The sequence below is a fragment of the Ipomoea nil genome, unplaced genomic scaffold, assembly GCF_001879475.1.
Source record: "Ipomoea nil cultivar Tokyo-kokei standard unplaced genomic scaffold, Asagao_1.1 scaffold2279, whole genome shotgun sequence".
Lineage (NCBI taxonomy): Eukaryota > Viridiplantae > Streptophyta > Magnoliopsida > Solanales > Convolvulaceae > Ipomoea > Ipomoea nil.
In genome coordinates this window covers 410,850-434,749 of record NW_017618707.1, presented here as the reverse complement: position 1 = coordinate 434,749, position 23,900 = coordinate 410,850, and the positions used below count along the sequence as shown (strand labels likewise).

At 32.7% G+C, this 23,900-nt stretch overlaps 3 protein-coding genes across 3 annotated transcripts; 2 read left to right on the top strand and 1 right to left on the bottom strand.

The window, feature by feature from the left end:
• The first annotated feature begins 4,768 nt into the window (after positions 1-4,768).
• LOC109150380 lies at positions 4,769-9,017 on the top strand. Its single transcript, XM_019298290.1, has 12 exons — positions 4,769-4,899; positions 5,646-5,769; positions 5,895-6,165; positions 6,251-6,347; positions 6,431-6,558; positions 6,643-6,730; positions 6,806-6,938; positions 7,739-7,899; positions 7,963-8,020; positions 8,153-8,389; positions 8,489-8,575; positions 8,883-9,017. Exons 1-12 carry the CDS (start codon positions 4,769-4,771, stop codon positions 9,015-9,017), a joined length of 1,650 nt encoding a protein of 549 aa, XP_019153835.1.
• A 1,615-nt stretch (positions 9,018-10,632) lies between these two features.
• Positions 10,633-17,850, top strand: LOC109150379. Its single transcript, XM_019298289.1, has 9 exons — positions 10,633-10,696; positions 12,067-12,201; positions 13,085-13,237; positions 13,741-13,774; positions 13,860-14,734; positions 14,880-16,100; positions 16,191-16,661; positions 16,760-16,892; positions 16,974-17,850. The coding sequence occupies exons 1-9, from the start codon at positions 10,633-10,635 to the stop codon at positions 17,848-17,850; spliced, it is 3,963 nt and encodes a 1,320-aa protein (XP_019153834.1).
• Positions 17,851-20,644: 2,794 nt separating this feature from the next.
• LOC109150463 (monoacylglycerol lipase ABHD6-like) lies at positions 20,645-23,307 on the bottom strand. Its single transcript, XM_019298374.1, has 4 exons — positions 22,669-23,307; positions 22,438-22,533; positions 21,978-22,045; positions 20,645-20,798 (listed from the first exon to the last, which is right to left on the bottom strand). The coding sequence occupies exons 1-4, from the start codon at positions 23,305-23,307 to the stop codon at positions 20,681-20,683; spliced, it is 921 nt and encodes a 306-aa protein (XP_019153919.1). The 3' UTR covers positions 20,645-20,680.
• Between the last annotated feature and the right edge of the window lie 593 nt (positions 23,308-23,900).

Sequence of the window (23,900 nt, the reverse complement as noted above, 5' to 3'; positions counted from 1 at the left end):
CTCCATCCAGATTGGCTAGTGGAGTGAATCGAGACTGGTCCTGAAAGTTTGGTTGCATAGCTGCGTTTCTTGTAGGGGATCTCTGCGGTTGATCCACCAAGGCATTGTTAGCTTGATTCGAACGCTGTTCTGGCTTTCTTGAATTTCTTCTAACTCTTCGTGGCGCAATCATCCAAGGACCAAATTTCTTTGTTAGAATTGGCCTTGGTTCGGGCAGAGAAAGCGGGGGAACTTGGTCATCTTTCTGGGCGGGATTGTCGTGAGTAGTGTCAGAGGATTTACCTAGGTTCCCTGTGGAGTTGCCGCATTGATCTAAACGATGGCCGTATAAATCCATTACTATTTAATTATAACTTAGGGTGTGTTTGGTTGGTGGGTTTTGCCCATAGGAATGAGTATGAAAGTGATTGTTATCGTTTGGTTGATAGGTTTTTAGAACACTACTATGGGTTTCGAATACCCCATCAATTGAAAAACCCATACCCAAATAAAATAAGGGTTTCATTCCCTTATTCATTTTCAAGCACTACTATTAGTAACCATTCCCATTCCACCTTACTACCAAACATGTTAAGTACTTCCACCAAAACCCATTACCATTACCAAGTATTTGATACCCATTCCGATTCTGATTCCTATGTGCGAACCAAACACACCCTTAATGACTTCATCATTATTACCATATATACACTTTCATCCCCAATATAAGATTTTAGCTCAGTTTTTTAAGGAGGTTATATCAAGACATAGTGTGTTGGAGAGAGAAGATTTGAATTGTCGCAGGAGTAACAGTTTTTGTCCCTTGAAGTGGGCCCCACAAAAGAAAATAAAAAAATTGCAGCTAGTATGCGTTAAGCGCACCAGCAGCGCCCAGTGGTGAGCGCGTGTACTACACGCGCTCACTAGACGCGTTGAGGGTGATCGCCACCTGCCGACCACCCTCATTAATTGTTTTTTCTTTTTTCTTTTTTTCTTTTTTCCTTCCTTCCTTCCTCTTTCCTACTTGGATTCTAAAAATTTGTTCAAAATCTTAGACTATTGAGCATGTTCATATCTATCACATCTGTTTTCTATTATTTAATTATCATTTTATTAAAATTATTATATAATTAATTTAATTATTTATATTTTAGGGTGTGTTTGTCTGGGTTTCCGGTGTTTGAATGTGCATAAAACATGTTCATTTTAGAGGAAAATGACATCCCCTGTTTTTTGTGAAGTCATTTTGTAACTCTTACACTAACACCACACCACCACCACTATCACCACAACACCATCACCACCATACCACCACCACCATACCACCGCAACCAATGCCACTGTCATACCACCACCAATTATTATTATTATTATTATTATTATTATTATTATTATTATTATTATTATTATTATTATTATTATTATTATATAACAAATAACACTACCACTACCACTACACCACCACCACTGCCATCACCAACACCACCACCACCACCACCACCACTATACCACTTATTATTATTACTAGTATTTTCTATGCGCGATGCGTAAAAATAGGTGTCCAATATTAGTACTTTATATTAAAATCTTAGATTTATTTAGATTTTAGATATTTAAATTATTGTAAATAATAATAATAATAATAATAATAATAATAATAATAATAATAATAATAATAATGTAAAACATTTTTATAAATTTGATATTTATGTATTAGAAAATAACTAACATATATGATATAACTCCAATATATATGTGTCTATATGAAGAAGATAAGAAAATATACTGTGAATGCATGTGCATGGTAACAATAGTGGAAAAGTTAACGGAAGTTATAATGGTAGGGATATGTTGTCCAAAATATTGTGTAGTACTACTTTTATAGCATTATAAAAAAAACATAACGAAAAAACGGACATAAATGAAAGATATATAATTTTCCTTCACACTTATTATGTTTTCAGATTATTTGTTGTTGTTGTTGTTGTTGTTATTTTGAATTACAAGATTTTGGTTAATTATTTTGATATCTTATTAGTTATCTTTTATTATATTTAAAATTGTTACTCTGTATCAAAATATTATACATGTTATATTATAAATAAAATAATTAAAATGTTTAATTATACAATTATACTCATTTTCCAGAAAATGAACCAAACACTCCAATGCAGTTTTCCAGAATGCAACTAAACGCTGTAAATGAAAATGTTTTCTTGAAAATGACTCGTTTTCCAGAAAATATTTTCCTGCTTTCCAAACGGATCCTTAATTAAATTTTAATGAATGGTAAATCATGTGTCATGTGTATATATATAATACATATATTATATGTGTATATATAACTTGAACTATAATTTGTAATTACTTATGTTTATCAATGTTTTAATATTAGACATAATTTTTGCTCGTTGTGCGTACAAAAATGCTAGTAATATCTACTAATATAGCAAGAGCCAATAAAGTTAAGCCTATAACGGGAATTAAAAAATGTTTCCAATTGTTTGTTAAAATGAATGGTTCATATTATTTTGATTTTAGTATTTTTTATTATTTTTAATTTCATACTTTACCATCTATTATATCATTTTCTTTTCCTAAATACCACTGCATTTCATCAGTGTAAACTTTAGTAAGGGAATATTATGTTAACTATTTATTATTCTTAACTTAGTCATTGATTTCCATAAGGAATGTCTTAGGTTCGAACCACATCCCAATCAGAGTTGGCATAATCGTTGAACATATACTATGAATATGCTAGAGTGTATTAAAACATACAATATAAAATTTAACATGAACTTTGGTCAATTAATTAGTCAGAATATATACATAGCATTCAAAGTTGAGCACCAAAGATTACAAATAAGAAATCTTGAAAATCATTTTCTTGCATTTTTTAAAAACAAATCTAGATTATGTTTTTGCATTATTGGAAATGATTTAGATTATTATTGTATTAATATTTTTTTGTCTGTATTTCTATAATGCTACAATTTTATGTACATTACTTTACAAATATTGATTACTATTATTTTTTTCAAGTGTGAACTAGGTTTCTCTATGATAAGTGTAGACTAATTTGATCCATCCATCTAGGATGATCAATGACTAAAAATTATGGGGGTGAGTTTTATAAATATTAGTATAAGGGAATCAACTTAGGGATTCCATGCATATATATATATATATATATATATATATATATATATATATATATATATATATATATATATATATATATATATATATTTCTTTAATGTAACAAAACTAATTTGACCAAATCTGTCTTTTTACAAACTAGCACGAGTAACCCAATTATACGTTAGACACTACCAACAAAAAGTAGTGGACAAGCTAAGTAATGAAGACGAGACAATGACAAACCTACACAAAAACGAATTAACAAAATTTAGAGTTATTCTAACCAAAAGTAGTATCTTCTACTATACCTAATACCATACAAAACTACAATAAGTATTTAGATACTTGTTTTTTTAGAAAAGTACAAATTAAACATTAATTTTAATGCCAACTATAATGAACTTCTCTTAAAGTATCTTGCATAAATATACTTTGAATTACTTATTTAAATATAAACATTGACATTAAATCAGTTGCGCAATGCACGTGTAAAACTAGTAATAAAAAATAATAAAAGTGAATGAAGGTTGATACATTTTATTGATGTTCGTTTTTTCGTTACATTTTTTTCATACATTATATTATAAGAGTTGTACTATACAATTTTTTAGTCAAAAATGCCTCCACCGTTTTAACTTCGGTTATCTTTTCATATTATTATTATCATGCACATGTATCCACCATATATTTTCTTATATTATTCACTGGTAATAATTATATGTAAACATTATATATTGGAGTAATATAATAAATAAATATGATTTCATTTAAATTTTAATTAGTTAGTTATTTTTTAAAATTTAAATATCGAATTTTAAAAATGGTTTGCATTATTATTATTATTATTATTATTATTATTATTATTATTATTATTATTATTATTATACAATAATATAACTATCTAAATAAAGCTTATAAGAGTGAACCAATGCTATTACCCATGATTTATGTATGTATTATATTTATTGAGTTGTATATTGTGCTATAAATATTGTACTATCATTTAATCATTTTTATTCTACAAAATAATCTTACACCATTAAACTTTGTTTAGTATATATTAAATGTTACCATAATTATATGTAATCAATTATCATATCGAAAATTCTTACTTTAACAGTTATTAATCATACCGTAATTATTAGTCAAATTATCAACTATACTTTTAATATAATATGAATTATACAAATATGATTTTTTAATGAAAATTTATATACTACTATTTAAAAAAATATTCCAATATAACTAAGATTTAGCCAAAGGCCTTGTGGTGGTTTCAAGTTCGAACATCAGGTGCATTGACTCTGTGCTTCAGTATGTTGAGAAAACTTCTATTTTCATTGTTCTTCAAAGACTAGCCAAATATGGATAAGATGATCATCTCTAGACTTACTATAGATCATAATGTCATTAAAATAGACTACCAATAAACTTTTTTTCAAAACATGGTTCATTAGTCCACATGAAGGTACTAGAAGTGTTGGTTATGCCTCATGGCCTCAGACTTTCTCGAATGTGTCCCATTTCGAGAAGCTATATAACTTGTTTGAATATTTTTACTTTCCATCATATTTGTCCTATACATTGGATGGTTTGGAAGTGTAGCACTTGGAACCAAATCAATGTTATTTTCTATTCCCTGAATATGTGGCAATCCTTGTGGAAGACATCTACAAATGCAGCCAGGAAATCATCAATAGATGCATTACTCTCAATAGATGTATTGCTCTCAATAGAACTAGAGGAATTTAACGCATATCTTTGGAAAAACAAAAAGTAAGTAGAAAGTAACTCCCATTTTAAATGCCTGCTTGATGTCTCTTTTGCTTGCAAAAAGGGATTGCACCTGTACGAATTCTATTTCCTTAATTTTGTGGTGGGTTGGGAAAAAAATCATTAGTTACATAAGATGTCCCTATTTTTTTATTTTATTTTTTTTTCAAAATATGATCTAATAATCCCACTCCTAACTTGCTTAGATTCTACCTCAAGCATCATATATACAATACATATATAGTCCACCATATAACAAAACTTTTGATTTCTAATAATAGAGAACTTAGTTTAAAATTGATGATATAATTTCTCCCACGAAAACCTCTAACATCTCTATATATATTAAAGCAAAACAATAGGAGCAAAAAAATCCCGCCCAAACCGATCGTCGACGTTTTGAACAAAGCCGCGAAATTTATTATTTTTGCTTCGGAAAACCAAAGGTCTACGCACTATAATACCTAAAGTATATAGAAAACCTATTTTTTTCAAAATATCTACGACAGATCATTCTCCCATCCAATGGAATTAGAGAATGTATTTAAGGCAATTAGTTTTGCATATGGGACATTGAGCCCACGAACCCATACCTATTCTCTAGGTATTTATTGATGATGATCAATAACGAAAGGTCATCAGACCTTATATATACAACACATATACGACTAATGAATAAATTCGCAAACTCCCTCTACAACAGCCTCTCTATTTCTTCTTCACTAACACAAAATGTTTGTCCTTGCTAGCCAGATATCTCCGATGAATACCAGGCAGGCTCTTAGACTATGGGTGGTGCGAGCATATCAGATTCCTGAGAGAAGTGATGCATCGAAGTTTAGATCAAAAGAGGTTGTTTTTCATGATGAAGAGGTAAGGACTCTTTAAAAATAGATAGACAGTCGTTTTACTTTATACAGTTCGTATTTTTTTCCGATATTCAAACAGAGATTATATATATTTTACAGTCCCTATTTTTGTTAATTACACATACACAGGGATCCTTCTTGCATGCTCATATACCCAAAGAGTACGTGGAAAAGTACCTTAGCTCTTTTGCTGAAGGTTCAGTATATGCTATAAAAAAATTTTGTGTGATCACCAATTTTTACTCATACAAAACCAGCCCCCAGAAGTACATGATAAAATTTAACTATCAGACTATGGTTAAGGATTTAAAGCATGTGAAATTTCCTATGAAAATGTATCGGCTGAAGACCTTTAGAGAGATCAAGTCTAATGAAGGCCATGATGAGAAAATCTTATTTGGTAATCAGTGCTCTCATTCAATCTATGGTTTCTAATTATTTAATATTTTGTCTACTATTCTATACTCTAATGCATTATTTTGTAGATGTTATTGGTCGAGTGATTGAGATACACTGCCCACAGGAGAAACTAATCAATAGCAAGAACTCCAGGCTGATTGACTTCACCATTGAAGATACTGAGTACTACTGAATTCCAGTCCCTATGGTTTATTTTATATTTTAGAGATTTCTGTTATTCTAATATATTTTCTAAATATTTATAGTGGAATACAACTAATGTGTACTTTGTGGGATGAACACGTAAGCAAAATTGAGGCATTCTACAATTCTACTTCACAAGAGCCTTTATTGGTGTTGATACAGTTTTGTAGGGCTAGGGTGTGTCTAAAAAGTAAGTAGATTAAATCTCATAACTGCTCCTAACTTATTCACCAATTAGCCTTTCTAATTTGTACTACAACATTATTTCTTAAAGGTGGTGATGTCAAGATTTGTAGCTCCTATGATGTAACACAGCTGCTTTTCAACCAAGAATCTCATCCATTTGAGGAGTTCAGGAAAAGGTACTTCCATTCTTATTTTTGCAACTGCAAATTTACATTTAATATTAATTCTCATTTTATGTTATCATTTTACAGTATTAGCCATGAACAGACTCCAATGCGCAGTATAATTTCTCAGTCAAGTTTTAAGGAATGTAGCTCCTATTCAGTTTCCCTATCTGCTGATATGGAAGTTCGTACTATCAATGACATCCACAGAGACAAGCAGGTAAGACTGTTAAGTCATTAGTGAACTTACTGGCATGTTAATACTGTATACATTTGTGATCTGACTGACATTTGTTGAACAACAATGCTATCTGCTGGATTATGTAGTCTGCATTTACATCAAATTAACTCATGAAGTATAGGTGTATCATACTTTAAAACAACAAATGATTATATTAACCTAAACATTATACCCAACACCTTTAAAATGTTTAGATTTTATAGATGGAATTTTGCCACTTATTAATATACCTCTATGTCTTTACTTTGTTGCAATCCATGTTAGTACAAACTTCTGGCATGTTTAACCTGCAATTAATGTAAAGCATGAGCTACATTAATAATATCACAACTCTGCAGCCCTCTAGAGTATACAGTTGTGTTGTTAACTCATTCATTTAATTAAAAATATACCTCTATGATATTACTTGATTGCAATCCATGCTTTGAGTTCAGCTCAAAGCTGCACAATAGATCCAATTTCTTGGCTGTTTAACCTGTATTAGATAATAAGCATGAGATAGAAAAATAGTAACACAAATGTGGTGTTCTATATAATTTATTCAGATTAATCAGTCCACTAGTGTGTACTTATCTCTTTCAGGGCTGGTGTTAATTGTTTTGGTACCAAATACTCCCTGTTAACCCCCAAACCTGCACAATCAAACACATATTGATGGTTTAATTACTGTTAGATAAAAATTGATGGGAAGATTTGGACTATATAATCACACATATACTGATGGGGAGGGGGAGGGGGGTTTCTAATAAACTCTGTTAACAATCAAATATATTATGCAGTTTGGCGATTTTTGGGTGGCAGCAAGGATTGTATTCATTGATGATCCAGAGTGGTACTATGCTTCGTGTAGAACAAAGGGTTGCAACAAAAAACTGAAGCTCAAAGGAAAGTGGTTATGGTGTAGTACATGTGACAGAAATTTGGGTGACGGGACACTCAGGTACAAAATTAAGGTTAGGGTTGTGGACTTGGATGGCAATGCTCCTTTCCTTCTATGAGACAGGGAGTGCCTCGATCTACTTGGAATTAGCGCGGATGATCTGAAGGATACCCATACTAAGGTACAAAACTATATTTCAATCTTATCTAGACTATTAACTTAGTAGTACCTGAACCAGAAATGTGGTGGTTTCAAATACTGTTTCACATATGGTGTATAGGAAAATTAAAATCTATACTAATTTTTTATGTAGGGTAGGAAGGGGCTACCTAAGGAGCTCGAGACTCTAATTGGACTGAATCTCCTATTTCGAATTACCGTTCGCAAAGAACAGTTCCAGAATTATCTCAATGCTTTCCCTGTTATGAGGATCATCACTAATGAAAAGATTGTAGCAAAGCATGCACCAGAACTAATAGGAGTAAGGGACAGGGATCTCAGTTCAAAGTTGGAGTTGGAGCTTACAAATGAGGACCTATGGGATCTAGAGGTATACTTATCTTGGGGTTACCGAATAACATGTTGTACCAATTAGTTTATAGTTTAATATTATTGGTGACTTATACAGTTTGGACTTCTGATTTTGTAGGAAGCAAACCAAGCAAATGAAGCTGAAAGTCCACTCCAAGTTGTTGCACAGAGACTCAACGCAGAGAATAGTATTGAGAATGGAACAGTCAAGAGATCACTAATCGATGAATTTTCAAGCACACAAAGTTCAAAAAAAAAGCAAGGAATGTGTGGTCAAGATTGAGAAGGAAGCAGATGTGTAATGACTTTAATGATTGACAATGTGCTATATTGGACTATTTTTTGTAACAATGGTTTTTATGTTGACATTTTTGACGTGTCACTCAAACAGCTAGACTGAAACTTTCAATCATTTAGGATTAGATTCCTAAATCATTGTTTTTTTTATGAATGCTCACAATTTGCCCCTAGGAGCTGTTATTGGTACTGGATTTGTTTTATTCCTTTTGCAGAATATTTTTTTCAGGCAGTGGTGCCACAATGATGTCAAAAGAATGCAGATGTATGATAAAATATGTCAAGAGATGGCTGACATGACAGAACAAAATGAAGAAGATGGCAGAGATATCACTAAAAATGGAAAGTGATGGCACATAAATCAGTTGAAGATGCAGATAACATCTAGCAAACAGACCATCAAATTGTATTTGGAGTGAAATGTAATACACAGTTGTAGGACTACTTTTTAGAGGCAGAACATTATGGTAGATTAATGTAATGTCATTTTTAATGGTAAAATATTATTCTATCTTTTCTAAGCTCCAGCTAATAATTCTACTCCTCCATTTTGTTGCATAATTAACAATTCCCTTACATTAAATACTAACAGCAAAGCAACTCATTGTCATCCAAAATTAACTCTACTAATAATGTAAACAGAATATCAAATTTTAATAGTGTATAGAAACCATCAAAAGTAATAGTGTACTCTAACTTGAAAATTTGAATGTAGTATTAAAATAGTACAGTTGCAACCCTTGCTGACTACTCAACACCCTTAGATGTTTGATAAAGTAAAAGTCATTAAAATAGGTTTAAAACTAAGGGCTTAAACATACCAGCCTCTGTCATCTTAAAGCTCACTTCAAAGTCCTTTTAAGTGAACTTCCAGGTCATTTATGCAACATTTGCTTGATAGCATCCTACCTGCAGTTTAACCAACAAGTGATTGATTAAAAATAGTAATGGCAGCCACATCATAGTCAATTTCTAACACATGGATTAAGATCACAAAGTTAATTATGGACTTAGTGCTGAATAGTGAATTACCCTTTGATTTCACCAACTTTGTTATTAGGAAGCCTCCTAAATTAATGTTAGGTGAGGACCGTTGGTGTAGCAGCTTACCTGCAGTGGCCAAATTTGGAATTAGCCGGGTAACTCATTATAAACACCATCTAAATTAGGAACAATGAAAAGGTATTATTGTTGTTAATAACATTATATTGAGCATTTGTAAGTCTGTTAAAACTTATCTTTGAGTCGTGCATAGTAACTGTTTCTACAATAGTCTTGACAACCTCTTTGTTATTAGGAAGACTACTCAAAGACTTAGAGTTGAGTACAGATTGTTAGCATCTTCCCTGCAATTGGAGAATTTCAATTCACTTAATTAAATCTTATAAACATCACCTAATGTACGAACACTGAAAGATTATTATACTCAACGTAAAGAACATTATATTAAACCAATTTGATAAATGTAAAACTTATCTTTGACCCAAGCGTAACAACCTCTTTAGTACAATTCTCATTATGTGATAAAAACATATCACAACATCTATTAAGTCTGTGCTCTATTCCACTCAGGGTCATCCAGTTAATAGTTGCTTTTGATGTCAAACCCAAAGTAACTTATTGGCATAAAAATTTAACTCCCTTACATTAGATGACCCAACTGTTGGTTACCTGGAAAACAACATATATTAGAATCCAAACAAAGTTGTGAATTCCAGTTTAGTATGAAAAAACAAGTAGTAAGAATATCAATGAGCTAATATATTGATGGCACATTGCATTAAGTAGCTGATCAAAACCTTTTAGTATTCCAAAAGCAATTATAATTGCCATTTTCCAATGTTGTCTCCAAATATTAATTGACTACTTTACACCTATATATTCAACAATTAGATATTATTAACCTCTGTTAAGCACCACACCTACACAAATCCTAAACTGGGCAATTCATCTCACCTAGAGTACATGAGGAAACTTACATCTTCAACCACAATTGGTTCGAAGCGCAAGCATCCCAACAGCAACCAAGGTAAATCTATTGACTTCTATCTTTATTATACTATTCGGTCTTAGTTTATACAAGTATTATACGATATTTTTTTAACTCTACTAAAAAGATTAAAAACGATCTCAACCCATATTAACGGATTGTATCTGTTATCGAAACACAAAATTAATCGCCTAAAATAAAACTAATCAGATAGATTTTCAGGTTACCAAAATCCATATGCATATGTACCATTAAATTGGAGTGAAAAGAAAAATAGTATATAAACGAGACTTAGATCTGAAAACTTAGAACAGGCCGGGTTAGAAATCAATACCCACTTTTTGTTGTTATTGTCCAAATCGTGTGTTTGAACAGACGATTATCCAAAATGGTTGACCGCCTGATAACATCGCACACATTTCTGTTCACCTTGGAGATCCCTAGCTACCCATGGACTCCGGCGAGTATATTGTTCACCGGATTCAATTCTATGCCGCCATTGACATTAGGAAAACTCCGATTTACTGCTTTGACACTACTATGAACACTCAGAGTGGTAGTAGTTGTGAAAGCTTTGGGTGAGTGAATGCTTCACAGTACCTTCATCTTCATCGTCAATCCATAGCCAAGAGATAGGAAATGACCGTCGAGAAACGATTAATACCTTAATCGAGTCTCACAATCGAACCCTAAACCCTTTATCATGTCCATTTTTAGTGAGAGAAATCACCGTCATTCACTAGCGACTTGGTCTCACAATGGATCCTTCTAGGAGATTAGTAAAGCGACCTCTTCTGCCTATATCACGGTGTGATTGCCAAAACAGTCAATTACAATTAATATTAATATTATTATTATTATTATTATTATTATTATTATTAAATAGAGTTAAAACAGCCCAGAAATTGTTAACTTTCAAAATAATAATAATAATAATAATAATAATAATAATAATAGTAATATTATTATTATTATTATTAATATTATTATTATTATTATTATTATTATTATTGAGATTTTTATGTTTATTCTCCTTATAATTATTATAATTGTTTGACTAACATTAATCTTCATCATTAATATTCTTATACTAATTTGTTATTATTGTGATTTGTTACCATCAAATGTTTATAACATTACACATTTAAAGGTTATTAGAACATGCTAAAAGTATTATATTATTATTAGTAACAAATAATGATATTATATTATATAATATTAAGATATATTATATTGATATAATAAAATGGTATTATTGTGAAATAGTAAAATATTAATATTAGTTTAATAGTAATACTTTAATTATAATTAAAGTAAACCCATCTATTATTATGATTCCATATGTATTCAAAAAATTGAGGTACCAAACATATCATGTATGGTTATATCATTGTTTTTTTTCTTTACAGAGAATGAAAATCGTATTGTCATGGATGCATCGTACATGTCGTCCATTGAATGCAGCAACAATACACACAATCGTACACCGCTACGTGGTGTTTTCCAAAGTTCGCTAAGTACGCCTTTGAGTATTGTGACAAATGGTAAGTGTGTTCTATATGATAGTGGAAATATATAATTAATTGTTGTTAAGATCTGTTGGTTATGAAATTCACAGCTTCAACCGCAATTCGGACGACCATTCGGACTTCCCCTTTGCAAGATTTGGGTAGCAGAATACCATTAAGCAACATATCCAATAGTACGAACATAAACAAACATAATTTAACAACTATAAATATTTTTTTAAATGTGATAATTAACATCCTAACAAGTGTTTTGTACGGCTCTTATATAATTAAAGAAAATATCGCTCGGGTTGACGGTGATCGTGAAAAAGCACCTATTACGAAGCGCCATAATCATTCGTTCGACTTAAATAGAACCCCAAATTCACAACTAGGTATAAAAATTTTCACTCCATCGATGTATTTATTCCTTATATTAAACTACACATTCTAATTACGAATCCTGTAGTCATTTATAATTTTCTATTGGTTAATAATAATCGTTGTTGTTGCAATGCACAGTATCTTCTCCGTTACGGATGACCATACATACTACACCAACGCAAGAATTGAGTAGCAGAATGTCATTTAGCAACATATCAAATGGTATGAAGTTCAACAAATATATTGTAATAAGATTACTAATGAATTATATATATAGTCAAATTGAATAGTTATTATTCTAACAAATCTTATTAAAAAATATTTTTTATTAAAGCAAACTTCAGTCAAGTCAATGTGTCCCTCAGCAATCCACCTACATCTGACCGTCCAAGTTTCTGCTTTGACTTAAATCTATCGCCAGAGTCGCAGATAGGTACAAATATATATTCAAGAAGAGGTTTTTAATTGTCACACATTTATAATGCTTAATTTAAAATATAACCAAATTAATTATAATTGGATATTGTTCTTTTAGGGATGGAAAGTAATTGTTGCATTACAAATGACAATAATATGCAAACAGTCCTGGTAGAGCCGGAGAGTGAAACCATCCCACATTACCGAAATTTGGTGCCAGACTTTCAGGAAGTTGTTGAACCGTTACATGATAATATGCCCTCAGTTAATGGTGAGTTCATATGAAATGTGGTAGGACAAAAATGTATTATATTTGGACTACAGTAAAATACATTATCATGCTAACTAATGTATTTTTTTTTTTTTGATTTTTATTTTGATCTTGGTGATCCAGAGTATCTTTGCGAGCATTGTAATTCATTTTTTTGGTACAATGAACGGTCAAGCAATTCAAAGTCATGTGAAAGTCCAAAATACTCTGCGTGTTGTGTCAATGGTAAAATAAAGTTGCCATTTATGACAAAGCCTCCTCAAAAGCTGTATGAGTTATTCTTTACATCAAACGATAAAAACAAATGTTTTTTAAAGAATATAAGGTCATATAACAATATGTTTTGCTTTACGTCGATGGGTGGAAAAATTGATAGAACTATAACAACGGAACATCACCACCGATATTCCGTATAAATGGTCAAAATTTTCATCGGATTGGAAGCTTATTACCTTCACATGGCATTCAACCGAAATTTGCCCAATTATACATTCATGATACAGAGAATGAGATAGAAAATCGCTTAAACTCTTTGAGGTATACTCTTTTGTGTTACTGAAATATTTTTGGTATATCATGGGTTAATACAGAGTATCTTATATTATATATTCTTCCTTTTTAGGGCTGAAAACAATGGTTCTGCATTGCATAGTGAGGTAGTACATGACATTAAGCAAGTGCTAGATGAACACAATGTGTTGGTTAAGTCATTCCGAATGGCCAAGTCGTTTCTGGAGTCTAATCCTCAAAGTCAAATTAGAATGAGATTAATAGGAAAGAGGACTAAAGATGCCAGGACTTATGCGTTACCAACTACTTCCGAGGTTGCTGCACTCATTGTTGGAGATATAGACCCTTACATAGGTCAACAGGATATTGTTGTCGAGTGTAGGTCTGGAGCCCTGAAACGAATAAATGAATTAAACCCGGCCTATTTACCATTGCAATACCCAATCTTATTTCCATACGGGGAGGATGGTTTTCGAGAAGATATACATTTTGCAACACTTGGTACAAAACAAGATTTTGCAAGAAAGAGTGTTTCACAAAGAGAGTACTTCGCGTTCCGTATCCACGAAATATCAAATGAGATTTCAACAATAATGTATGCTAAAAGGTTATTCCAACAATTCATGGTTGATGCGTATACTATGGTTGAATCTTCGAGGTTGCTCTATATTAGGTCAAATCAAAAAGCTTTGAGGTGTGAGGCGTACAAAGGTCTGTCTGATGCGTTGACGCGCGGTGAAGTTCAACCCAGCTCTCAAGGGAAAAGAATAATATTACCATCAAGTTTCACTGGAGGAGCAAGATACATGATACAGAACTATCAAGACGCCATGGCAATTTGCAGATTCATAGGTTATCCAAATCTATTTATCACTTTTACATGTAATCCTAAATGGCCCGAGATACAACAATTCTTGGAGAAAAGAAACTTGAAAGCTGAAGATCGTCCCGACATTGTCTGCCGTGTTTTCAAACTGAAGCTAGATTGTTTAATTAAAGAAATAAAAAATTGGAAACTATTTGGCGCGTAAAGGCAGGTGTGTATTGCAGTTGCTTATAAGTGTCATTTTTCAAAATAATCATTATTATTATATGAAGCTTCTATCTAACAATATGAATGCCTTTCTGACAGTAATATATACAATTGAATTTCAAAAACGTGGTCTTCCGCATGCTCACATATTACTGTTCCTACAAGCGACCCACGACTTTGCCAACTCGGCTTTTATGGACACGATCATTTCAGCCGAGATTCCCGACAAGCGTTCAGACATTGAGTATTACAAAGTTGTCGAAGAATTCATGCTGCACGGCCCATGCGGTGCTGCAAGGAGTAAATCCCCGTGCATGGCAAATGGCAAGTGTTCAAAGCATTTTCCAAAAAGATACATTGATGCATCACATTTTGACCAAGATGGTTACCCGTTGTATCGAAGAAGGGATGATAAGAGGACAATCAAAAAGAATGGAATAGAGTTGGATAATAGATATGTTGTACCACATAATCGGTACTTGTTTTTGAAATACAAATCTCACATTAATGTAAAGTGGTGTAACCATTCTAGGTCAATCAAGTACCTCTTCAAGTATGCAAACAAGGGCAACGACCATGTAACTGCTGAGTTTTATAAGACTTCGATGGATGAAGCGGGTAATGAGATTGTGGATGAGATAAACATGTATTATGATTGCAGGTACGTATCTTCATGCGAAGCAGCTTGGAGATTGTTTAGTTTTGAAGTCCAGTATAGAACTCCCCTGGTTGAGCGATTAAGCTTCCACTTGCCGGATTGCCAATCAGTTGTTTTCCAAGACGATGATACTATTGATAATGTACTCAATAGAGAAACCGTTGGTCAAAGTATGTTTAATGCATGGTTTTTAGCCAACCAGAATTTCAAAGAAGCGAGTTTGTTGACTTACATTGAGATGCCTACCAAATTTGTTTGGAAAAAAGACATCCGTGAATGGCATCCAAGAAAGACCAATAGAACCTCAATTGGTCGAATATTCTATGTACCTCCAGCTTCAGGTGAAATATATTATTTGAGGTGTCTATTGAACATAGTCCGTGGTCCAAAAAGTTTCAAAGATATTAGGACAATTAACGGTGTTGAGTACTTGACCTTTAGAGATGCGTGTTATGCGCATGGATTGCTAGACGACGATAAAGAGTACATTGATGCTATAAATGAGGCAAGCTACTGGTCAACTGCACATTCATTGAGGAAGCTATTTGTTGTTTTACTAACATCATCCTCAATTATTAGACCCGAAAATGTTTGGAATCAAGTTTGGCAACATCTGTGTGAAGATGCTCAACACTATCAAAGAAGAATATTAAAACAACAAGGTAAAATAACTTTTTTTTTATATACAATATACTTTTCAACAATTTTCTTAAGTTATACATATAACAATTTGGATGTTGCTATTGTAACAGATTTGGTCTTAACAGAGGAAGAGAAAAAGAACTTTGGATTATTGGAATTGGAAAACCTGTTGGGGCAACAGAACAAGTCTTTACAAGACTTTCCTCCGATGCCCACACCAAGTACTGATAATACAAGGTTGTTTCAAAATCGATTGGTTTTTGAAGAATTGAGTTACAATTCGGAACAACTGAAGACAGATTCTGAACCGATGTGTGCCAAACTAACAGAAGAACAGGGTCTCATTTTTTATACTGTTATCCAAGATATTGCAACCAATAAAGGTGGATTATTTTTTGTTTATGGATACGGTGGAACAGGAAAGACATTTTTATGGAGAGCGTTATCCGCTGCAGTCCGGTGCAAAGGCCAGATCGTTTTAAATGTCGCATCAAGTGGCATAGTTTCTTTGTTGTTACCAGGTGGCCGAACTGCTCACTCGAGATTTGCAATACCTATTGCAATAAATGAGGACTCTACCTGTACATTTAACAAGGTAGCGACTTGGCTGAATTGTTGATAAAAACGAGCTTGATAATTTGGGATGAAGCTCCCATGATGCACAAACATTGCTTTGAAGCGTTAGATCGAACCATGCGGGATTTTTTGCGTTTTGTTGACCCTAACAGTGAAATGAAGACGTTTGGTGGTAAAACAGTTGTCCTGGGTGGAGATTTCTGGCAAATTCTTCCAGTAGTTCCAAAAGGTACACGGCAAGACATTGTTTCGTCCGCTATAAATTCATCATATTTATAGGATAGTTGCAAAGTTTTAAGATTGACTAAAAACCTCAGGCTAAGTTCGGTACACAACGGTGTGAACCGGCAGGCATTACAAGAGTTTGCTAATTGGATTGCCAATATCGGCGATGGAAAGCTTGGTGGGCGGAATGACGAATTCGCAGAGGTTCAAATACCTAATCACATGTTAGTATCATCCGGGGGGGACGACATTAAAGCAATTGTGGAAAGTACATTTCCAATGTTTGCAATTGGAAACACTGACCCTGAGCATCTGATAGGCCGTGCTATACTTGCACCAACGCTGGACGTTGTCAACGCAGTTAATGAATATATGACTGAGTTGCATAATGCCGAAAGCAGGTCCTACTATAGTTTAGACGCAGTATGCAAAGCCGACGGTGATAATGGTATACATGGAGATGTACACACACCGGAATTTCTAAACAGCATTCGTGTGTCGGGTCTACCAAATCATACACTGAATTTGAAAATTGGCTCACCAGTAATATTAATGAGAAATATTGACCATTCTCTTGGGTTGTGCAATGGAACTCGGTTGATAATCACAAAGTTAGCAGACCATGTTATTGAAGGCGAGCTTCTCACTGGTCCCAACAAAGGTACAAAAGTGTTAATTCCCCGAATGTCAATGTCACCCTCGGATCCAAGATTGCCGTTCAAGTTTCAACGAAGGCAATTCCCATTGATGCTTTCATATGCGATGACCATAAACAATAGTCAAGTCCAAACGTTGTCTCATGTAGGGTTAATACTAAAGAAACCAGTTTTTGTACACGGTCAGTTGTACGTAGCTGCATCTCGGGTTAATAATCCAGACGGTCTGAAAATACTGATTGTAAAAGACTCAAGTTCAACTACTACATCAACCACTAATGTTGTATATCATGAAGTTTTCAATAATTTGTAATTTTGTAATATATTGTTTTTATATTACCAACACCTTGCAACTATTAGTAACATACAATTTTCATACGTTTTGGCGCTGTATTCCCCAATATATCACACAAATCTTAACATAAAATACACACAATTAAAAATGTTTAAATAACATCCCGTGCATCGCACAGGTCAAATACTAGTTTTTATAATACTATTTATACTTTTTTATGTATTCAGTTCGCACCCATAAAATTTGACTCTTATTCAGAAGAAAATTGAACTTAAGACCACATTGTTACATTGACAATCCACTTATCAATTGTCTTAAATTGCTAAGTTAGTACCAAAACTACCAAAATATCAAATCCTAATTAATGATCGATCTTCTCCCCCTCCACAACAATAAGGTGCATTATTTGGGTCAACTATAAAGTAAAAATTCGTTACGATAATTGAGAATTGACTTATAATAAGGGGGATTATATTTCTAATAGTATTTACATATTATTGGGGATATATAATACACTTACCAAAATTCTGCTAGTTCAATAGCCAACGTGATTTACCTACTCATAAAAAATTTGTCCAAGACAATGGATTTCATGTGATAAGTTAAATTTAGTTTAATTCCATTTAAAGCTTGGAATAATTTCTCTATTTTACCACTCAACATTTTTGCTAAAAAAAGAGATAAGATAATTGAATTAGGGGTCTCTCTCCATCAGTACACCCAAAATCTCTCTCTTGCTACCAAAAGAAAAAAAAAAAAAAAAAAAAAAAAAAAAAAAAAAGCACTTGTAGCTTATCTCTTTATCCCCCCCCCCCACCCCACCCCACCACCACACACCCACTCACCCCATCTTCTAAAAAAGAAAAAGTTCACTTTTAACCCCTTGACTATCGTACATGTATCAAATTTGGTCATTGACTATTAATATTTTTAAATTAAGTGCATGCCTATGTAATTTATATCACATTTAATTTGATCATTGACTATTAATATTTTTAAAATAGGTACATGATTATGAAATTTGTATCACATTTGGTTCTGTTGTTCAATTTTTTGGCCAAATTTTCGGCCAACTATTACCGGAATTTCAACGAAAAAAATAATATGTTTTAATTAAAAGAGTACTTTCGGTCAACTATTGCTGAAAAAATTATTTTTCTCGTTGAAATTCTGGCAATAGTTGGCCGAAAAATTGGACGGTAGAACCAATTGTGATACAAATTACAAAGTCATGCATCTCATTTGAAAATAGAGTAAATACTCAAAATGGTCCCTCGACTATAGCTAAATTCACAAATTGGTCCTCAAGTTTCAATTTCAACCAATTAAGTCCTTAACTTTGCAATTCTAACACAATTTGGTCCTCCGTCTATTTGACATTTTGTTGACCGTGATCTTTGAGGATATATATGTAATTTCACGATTCTGCATTATTCACCGCGATTCTGCGTCATCGCCGGCGGCTACGCCGTCATCGACGATCTCCAGAAGAACCTGCAGCTCTCGTCGGAGCACATGGAGGCCTCTAGGATGACGTTGCACCGTTTCGAAAACACGTCGTCTTCTTCGCTCTGGTACGAACTCAACTAGAGTGCGGTCTAAAAATGCAACCGGAACCTTAAAATACTGACGATGGACCATGAAATTACATATATATCCTCAAAAATCACAGTCAACAAACGGTCAAATAGACGGAGGATCAAATCGTGTTAAAATTGCAAAGTTAAGGACTTAATTGGTTAAAATTGAAAGTCGATGACCAATTTATGAATTTAGCTATAGTCGAGGAACCATTTTAGGTATTTACTCTTGAAAATATTAATAGTTAAGGATCAAATGTGATAAAAATTACATAATCATACACCTAATTTGAAAATATTAATAGCTAAGGACCAAATTTGTTACATATACAACATTCAAGGACCAAAAGTGGATTTCTTTTTCTTAAAATAAATGATATTTCATTATTGATTAGTTTAATCCAAAAAAATGGCCGTAATTTTTCTCTTTTAAAATTCTATATTAAAATAATACTTTATCTATTTTCTTTACATTATATCAGTTGGGTGTTGAGCACATAATTAAGGTCTAAAGATCAACAATCATGTGGACACATTGTAAAAGAACATAAATTATAACCTCTCATGCACATTTAAAAATAACCCTGAAATGCTTTTACTATATAACATTATACAATGTGTTTTAATTGTTTCTACCAAATTTTTAAAAAATATTGAGGTTACAACTCAAAAATAAATAAATAAAATAAAACCACCAAAAGGTTAAGGGTGTTTCTAGAAATAATTGAGAATGGTGTCGTTTGATCAAAAGTAGTGAAATTAGAATATGATGACATTGTACACTACAATAAAATAAATATAATGTTTACCTCTCCGGCCAATTGAAAATTATTCTAGCAGCAAAGGTGATAGACCGATCCGACTACATGACAAATTATTGTGTGGACCATAAATGCAATATACATTTTTAATATATTAAAAGTACATTATTAATTTGATAATATATATATATATATATATATATATATATATATATATATATATATAATCATGTACTTTCAATTAATGTACTTAATGTATACAAATAATGTACTTTTAGTATATTAAAAATGTACTTTTAATTTTATTTATGATATCATGTGTAGACCATTGTCCATGGAATTAATAATTTGCAACTACATCAATAATTGGGAACGGGTGCTTAGAGAGATGTTTAAGTGGTAAATCGCTTCAATTATTCTCCTAATTCATACAACTTAAGTAGCTACGTATATTGATATAAAGAATAATTATTTTGAATAAATAATACTTAATACATTATATTTATATTATTGTGAAGAATGTAAAAAATGATTGACAATGTTGTTGAATCGGGTGCCATGTTCGAGTTGAGGTACATGCGAAGCACTCCTAATAACTTCCAATCTGACCTTCTTACCCAAAAGCCTGGAAAGCCAAACAAGAAGATAATTATATATTAATTAAATAATTTCTTCTAGGCCAAGCAATATAGACAAGCTAGATACATAGGAGATGGGGGATGATTATGTCAAAATAATTACTCTTATATGTAAAATAAGAATGAATTTCAATCATAGCCGGCAAATGTAATTAAGGTACGGTGACATTTATGTAAATAAGCAAAATGATATATGTGTCTATACATATTTTCTCAATCTATTGAAGCACAAAGAGTTAATGTTTTTTGGAGTTTGACTTTTTATTTAAGGGGTCACAGCTATGCCGCTTGACTACAAAGCCTTTGGCTAGACCGTATGTATTTAGTTTAAAACAATGCATGTAATTAAAGGGAGTCAACCCAATGCTTATTTAATATTCCATATGTCTCATTTTATTTGTCATATATATTTACTATTCATTAGTCAAATCAATTACTTTTTTTGTTTATTTTTTTAAATATTTTTTAGTTATTTTAAATTTTGATTTTTTGTGTTTAATAGTACTTTTAGTTTAATTTCTAAATATATAAATGTTGTATACTAATACAAAACTTAATATTATGAAAAAATGAATTAAAAATAACTCCCGTCAAATCTCATTAACCGAACCAGATACACAAAATAGGACTGAGAGAATATAAAATAGTGCGGGGTTTTCTCAAAATAATACACTTTTATCTTAAACCAATGCATGCATGAAAAACTTCTGCGCGCGCGAACACACACACACACACACACACACACACACACACACATATATATATATATATATATATATATATATATATATATCACTCTGTAGTAGCTCTAGAGGGAGAGTTCTATGGGTTTAGAATTAGTCCGTCAAAACTAAAATCATTTAAGTATATTAAAAAAATATCACTCTATATTTTAACAAGTTATCCCTAAAACATTGCTAGTTTTTCTTTTACCCCAAAAGAATGATGTTTTACTCCTCAAGCTAAGGATGCAAGCAATCAAATTAAAGCTTTTCATATATACAAAAATGTTACCATATTTTTCATTAAGTATAGATTTCATTGGTCTAGTTACTAGTATACGGTTTTGTGATGAATGCTTGAATAAAATTTATTCTCATTTTCATATATAAGAGTAATGATTTTCACATAATTCTTCCCCAATAAGAGATGGAATATGTACAAACTCTTTGAGTTCCAATGCCTTCTCTAACAAAAATATTTGATCATGTTCACCCCACAAAATCAACACTTCCTGCACATGAAAATTTAATTTATCAATATTATTACTTTCTGGTATTATGTAGTAATTAAGCAAAGATAAGTAAGGGTCATTTTGACCAATTTATAAATAAGGATCTTTTTTTGTTCAAACCATGAAGTGTCTTGAAAGCCATAACTATAGGAGACACCTTTAAATCGGTACTTTACTCAGATTAATCCTCATCCACACCAGACTCGTCCAATTAAGGAACAAAGTGCTGACCAAATTGATTTTAATCCTAACTATAGGAGGCACCTTTAAACCCGTACTTTAGTCAGACTCATTTTCATTTGCTGACCAAGCTGGTTATAAATAAGGGTCTTTAGATGTATAAGTGTTGCAATGGTGGTAGAAAAGTGTAAACACAGTACAATTAGTATGACCTGTTGAAGGGGAGATTTGTCTACTGTGTCATCTCTTCCATGGCTCAATCCTTCTAGTAGTTTCAGCTTCTCTTCCCTATTTTCAACATATAATTTCTGCAGAATATATATATATATATATCAAAATTTAATTAGTTTATTAATAATCTAAATAAAATAAGAAGATGAAGGATCTTAATTAGCTTGTACGTAGTGTAATAATATAATAAGCCCGGCCGGCCCGCAGCTTGCCTGAAGAAGATGGTTGAACACGAAATCCGGAAGGTAAGGAAGCCGCCGGAAAGTCGAGAAAGAAAGCAACGTCCGTAACTGCTCCGCCGTCGCCGGCAAAAGCAAGTCCTCAATCTTCTCGACGTTGGCCCTCTTCAGCAGCTCCACCTCATCTCTCCTCTTCATGTTAACCGCGCAACTGGCGATCACCACCTTCTGCACCCTCTCACCAGGCCACATCCTGGCCACCTCGTACGCCACGAACCCGCCATACCCGGTCCCCGCCACGGAAAACTCGCGGACGCCGAGTTTCTCCAAGAGCTCCGACACGCACTTCGCCTGGAAACCCGCGGACCGGTCGGGGGATTTTGTGGTGGAGCCGCTGAAGAACAGGAGGCTGGGGACGTAGACGCGGTAATGCGCGGCGAAGAACAGGACCTGCGGGAGCCATTGCCAGACGCCGTGCGGGCCGAAGCCGTGGATGAGGACTAGTGAGGGCTTCGGAGGCGGTGGTGGGTTCGGGTTCGGGTTTGGGCCCCAGAAGTGCATGGTGGTTTGGTCGTCAATGTCGAGGGTTTGAGGAGAGAGGTCGACGGCGGAGAGGCGGTGGTGGAGGAAACCGCCGTACAAGGAGATGGGGCTCGGCCAAGAAGGGAACATGAAGGATGATGGATCGGAATTAATGGTCCGGTCAAGCCATGCAAGCTACGTAAATAATAATAATAAATTTTGTCATTATGTAGTATGAACAAAAATATTTGAGTATTTATTTTAATACTAGCATTTTGTATGCGTTATCCGTACAAATTCATTTTCAATATTAAAATATTGATAAATAAAAATAATTAAAATTTTTAGTTTTAATTAAATTTTATAATTTTTGAAGTAGTAAATTTTAATCATAGTATTTAAAAATTATATTATCGAGTAAAAAAAAAAAGGAATTTATATTTTATTTAATAATAAAATATATTCAACAATTAAATTAAGTATATAATGATTTTAATAAAATGATAATTAAAGATCATAATAGGAAAATGATATGATAATTTTGGTAAATATAATTAAAGTGTATAATATTTAAAGTAAAATGTATACTTTTATTAGCATACAAAAAACGAACCTACATTAGGGATATAACATGAATTGAGACTTATTAGAGGATGTTTGGTAAATGGTTGTTAGCTGATTGAGTTTGTGAGTTTGACTAGTTGATAGCATTAGGTCATTAGCTGATTATATTATAGTATCAC

What these genes read in the sequence shown, in the direction of transcription:
- LOC109150380 (XM_019298290.1), top strand. Translation starts at nt 4,769, where the DNA reads ATGTGGCAATCCTTGTGGAAGACATCTACAAATGCAGCCAGGAAATCA. An exon ending in ACATCCACAGAGACAAGCAG is followed by an intron (nt 6,939 to 7,738) that starts GTAAGACTGTTA and finishes TATATTATGCAG; the next exon opens with TTTGGCGATTTTTGGGTGGC. An exon ending in TTGGGTGACGGGACACTCAG is followed by an intron (nt 7,900 to 7,962) that starts GTACAAAATTAA and finishes TCTATGAGACAG; the next exon opens with GGAGTGCCTCGATCTACTTG.
- LOC109150379 (XM_019298289.1), top strand. Translation starts at nt 10,633, where the DNA reads ATGAGGAAACTTACATCTTCAACCACAATTGGTTCGAAGCGCAAGCAT. An exon ending in TTTGAGTATTGTGACAAATG is followed by an intron (nt 12,202 to 13,084) that starts GTAAGTGTGTTC and finishes TTGTTCTTTTAG; the next exon opens with GGATGGAAAGTAATTGTTGC. An exon ending in AATCGCTTAAACTCTTTGAG is followed by an intron (nt 13,775 to 13,859) that starts GTATACTCTTTT and finishes CTTCCTTTTTAG; the next exon opens with GGCTGAAAACAATGGTTCTG.
- LOC109150463 (XM_019298374.1), bottom strand. Translation starts at nt 23,307, where the DNA reads ATGTTCCCTTCTTGGCCGAGCCCCATCTCCTTGTACGGCGGTTTCCTC. An exon ending in TGTTCAACCATCTTCTTCAG is followed by an intron (nt 22,534 to 22,668) that starts GCAAGCTGCGGG and finishes TATATTCTGCAG; the next exon opens with AAATTATATGTTGAAAATAG. An exon ending in AAGGCATTGGAACTCAAAGA is followed by an intron (nt 20,799 to 21,977) that starts GTTTGTACATAT and finishes TTGGCTTTCCAG; the next exon opens with GCTTTTGGGTAAGAAGGTCA.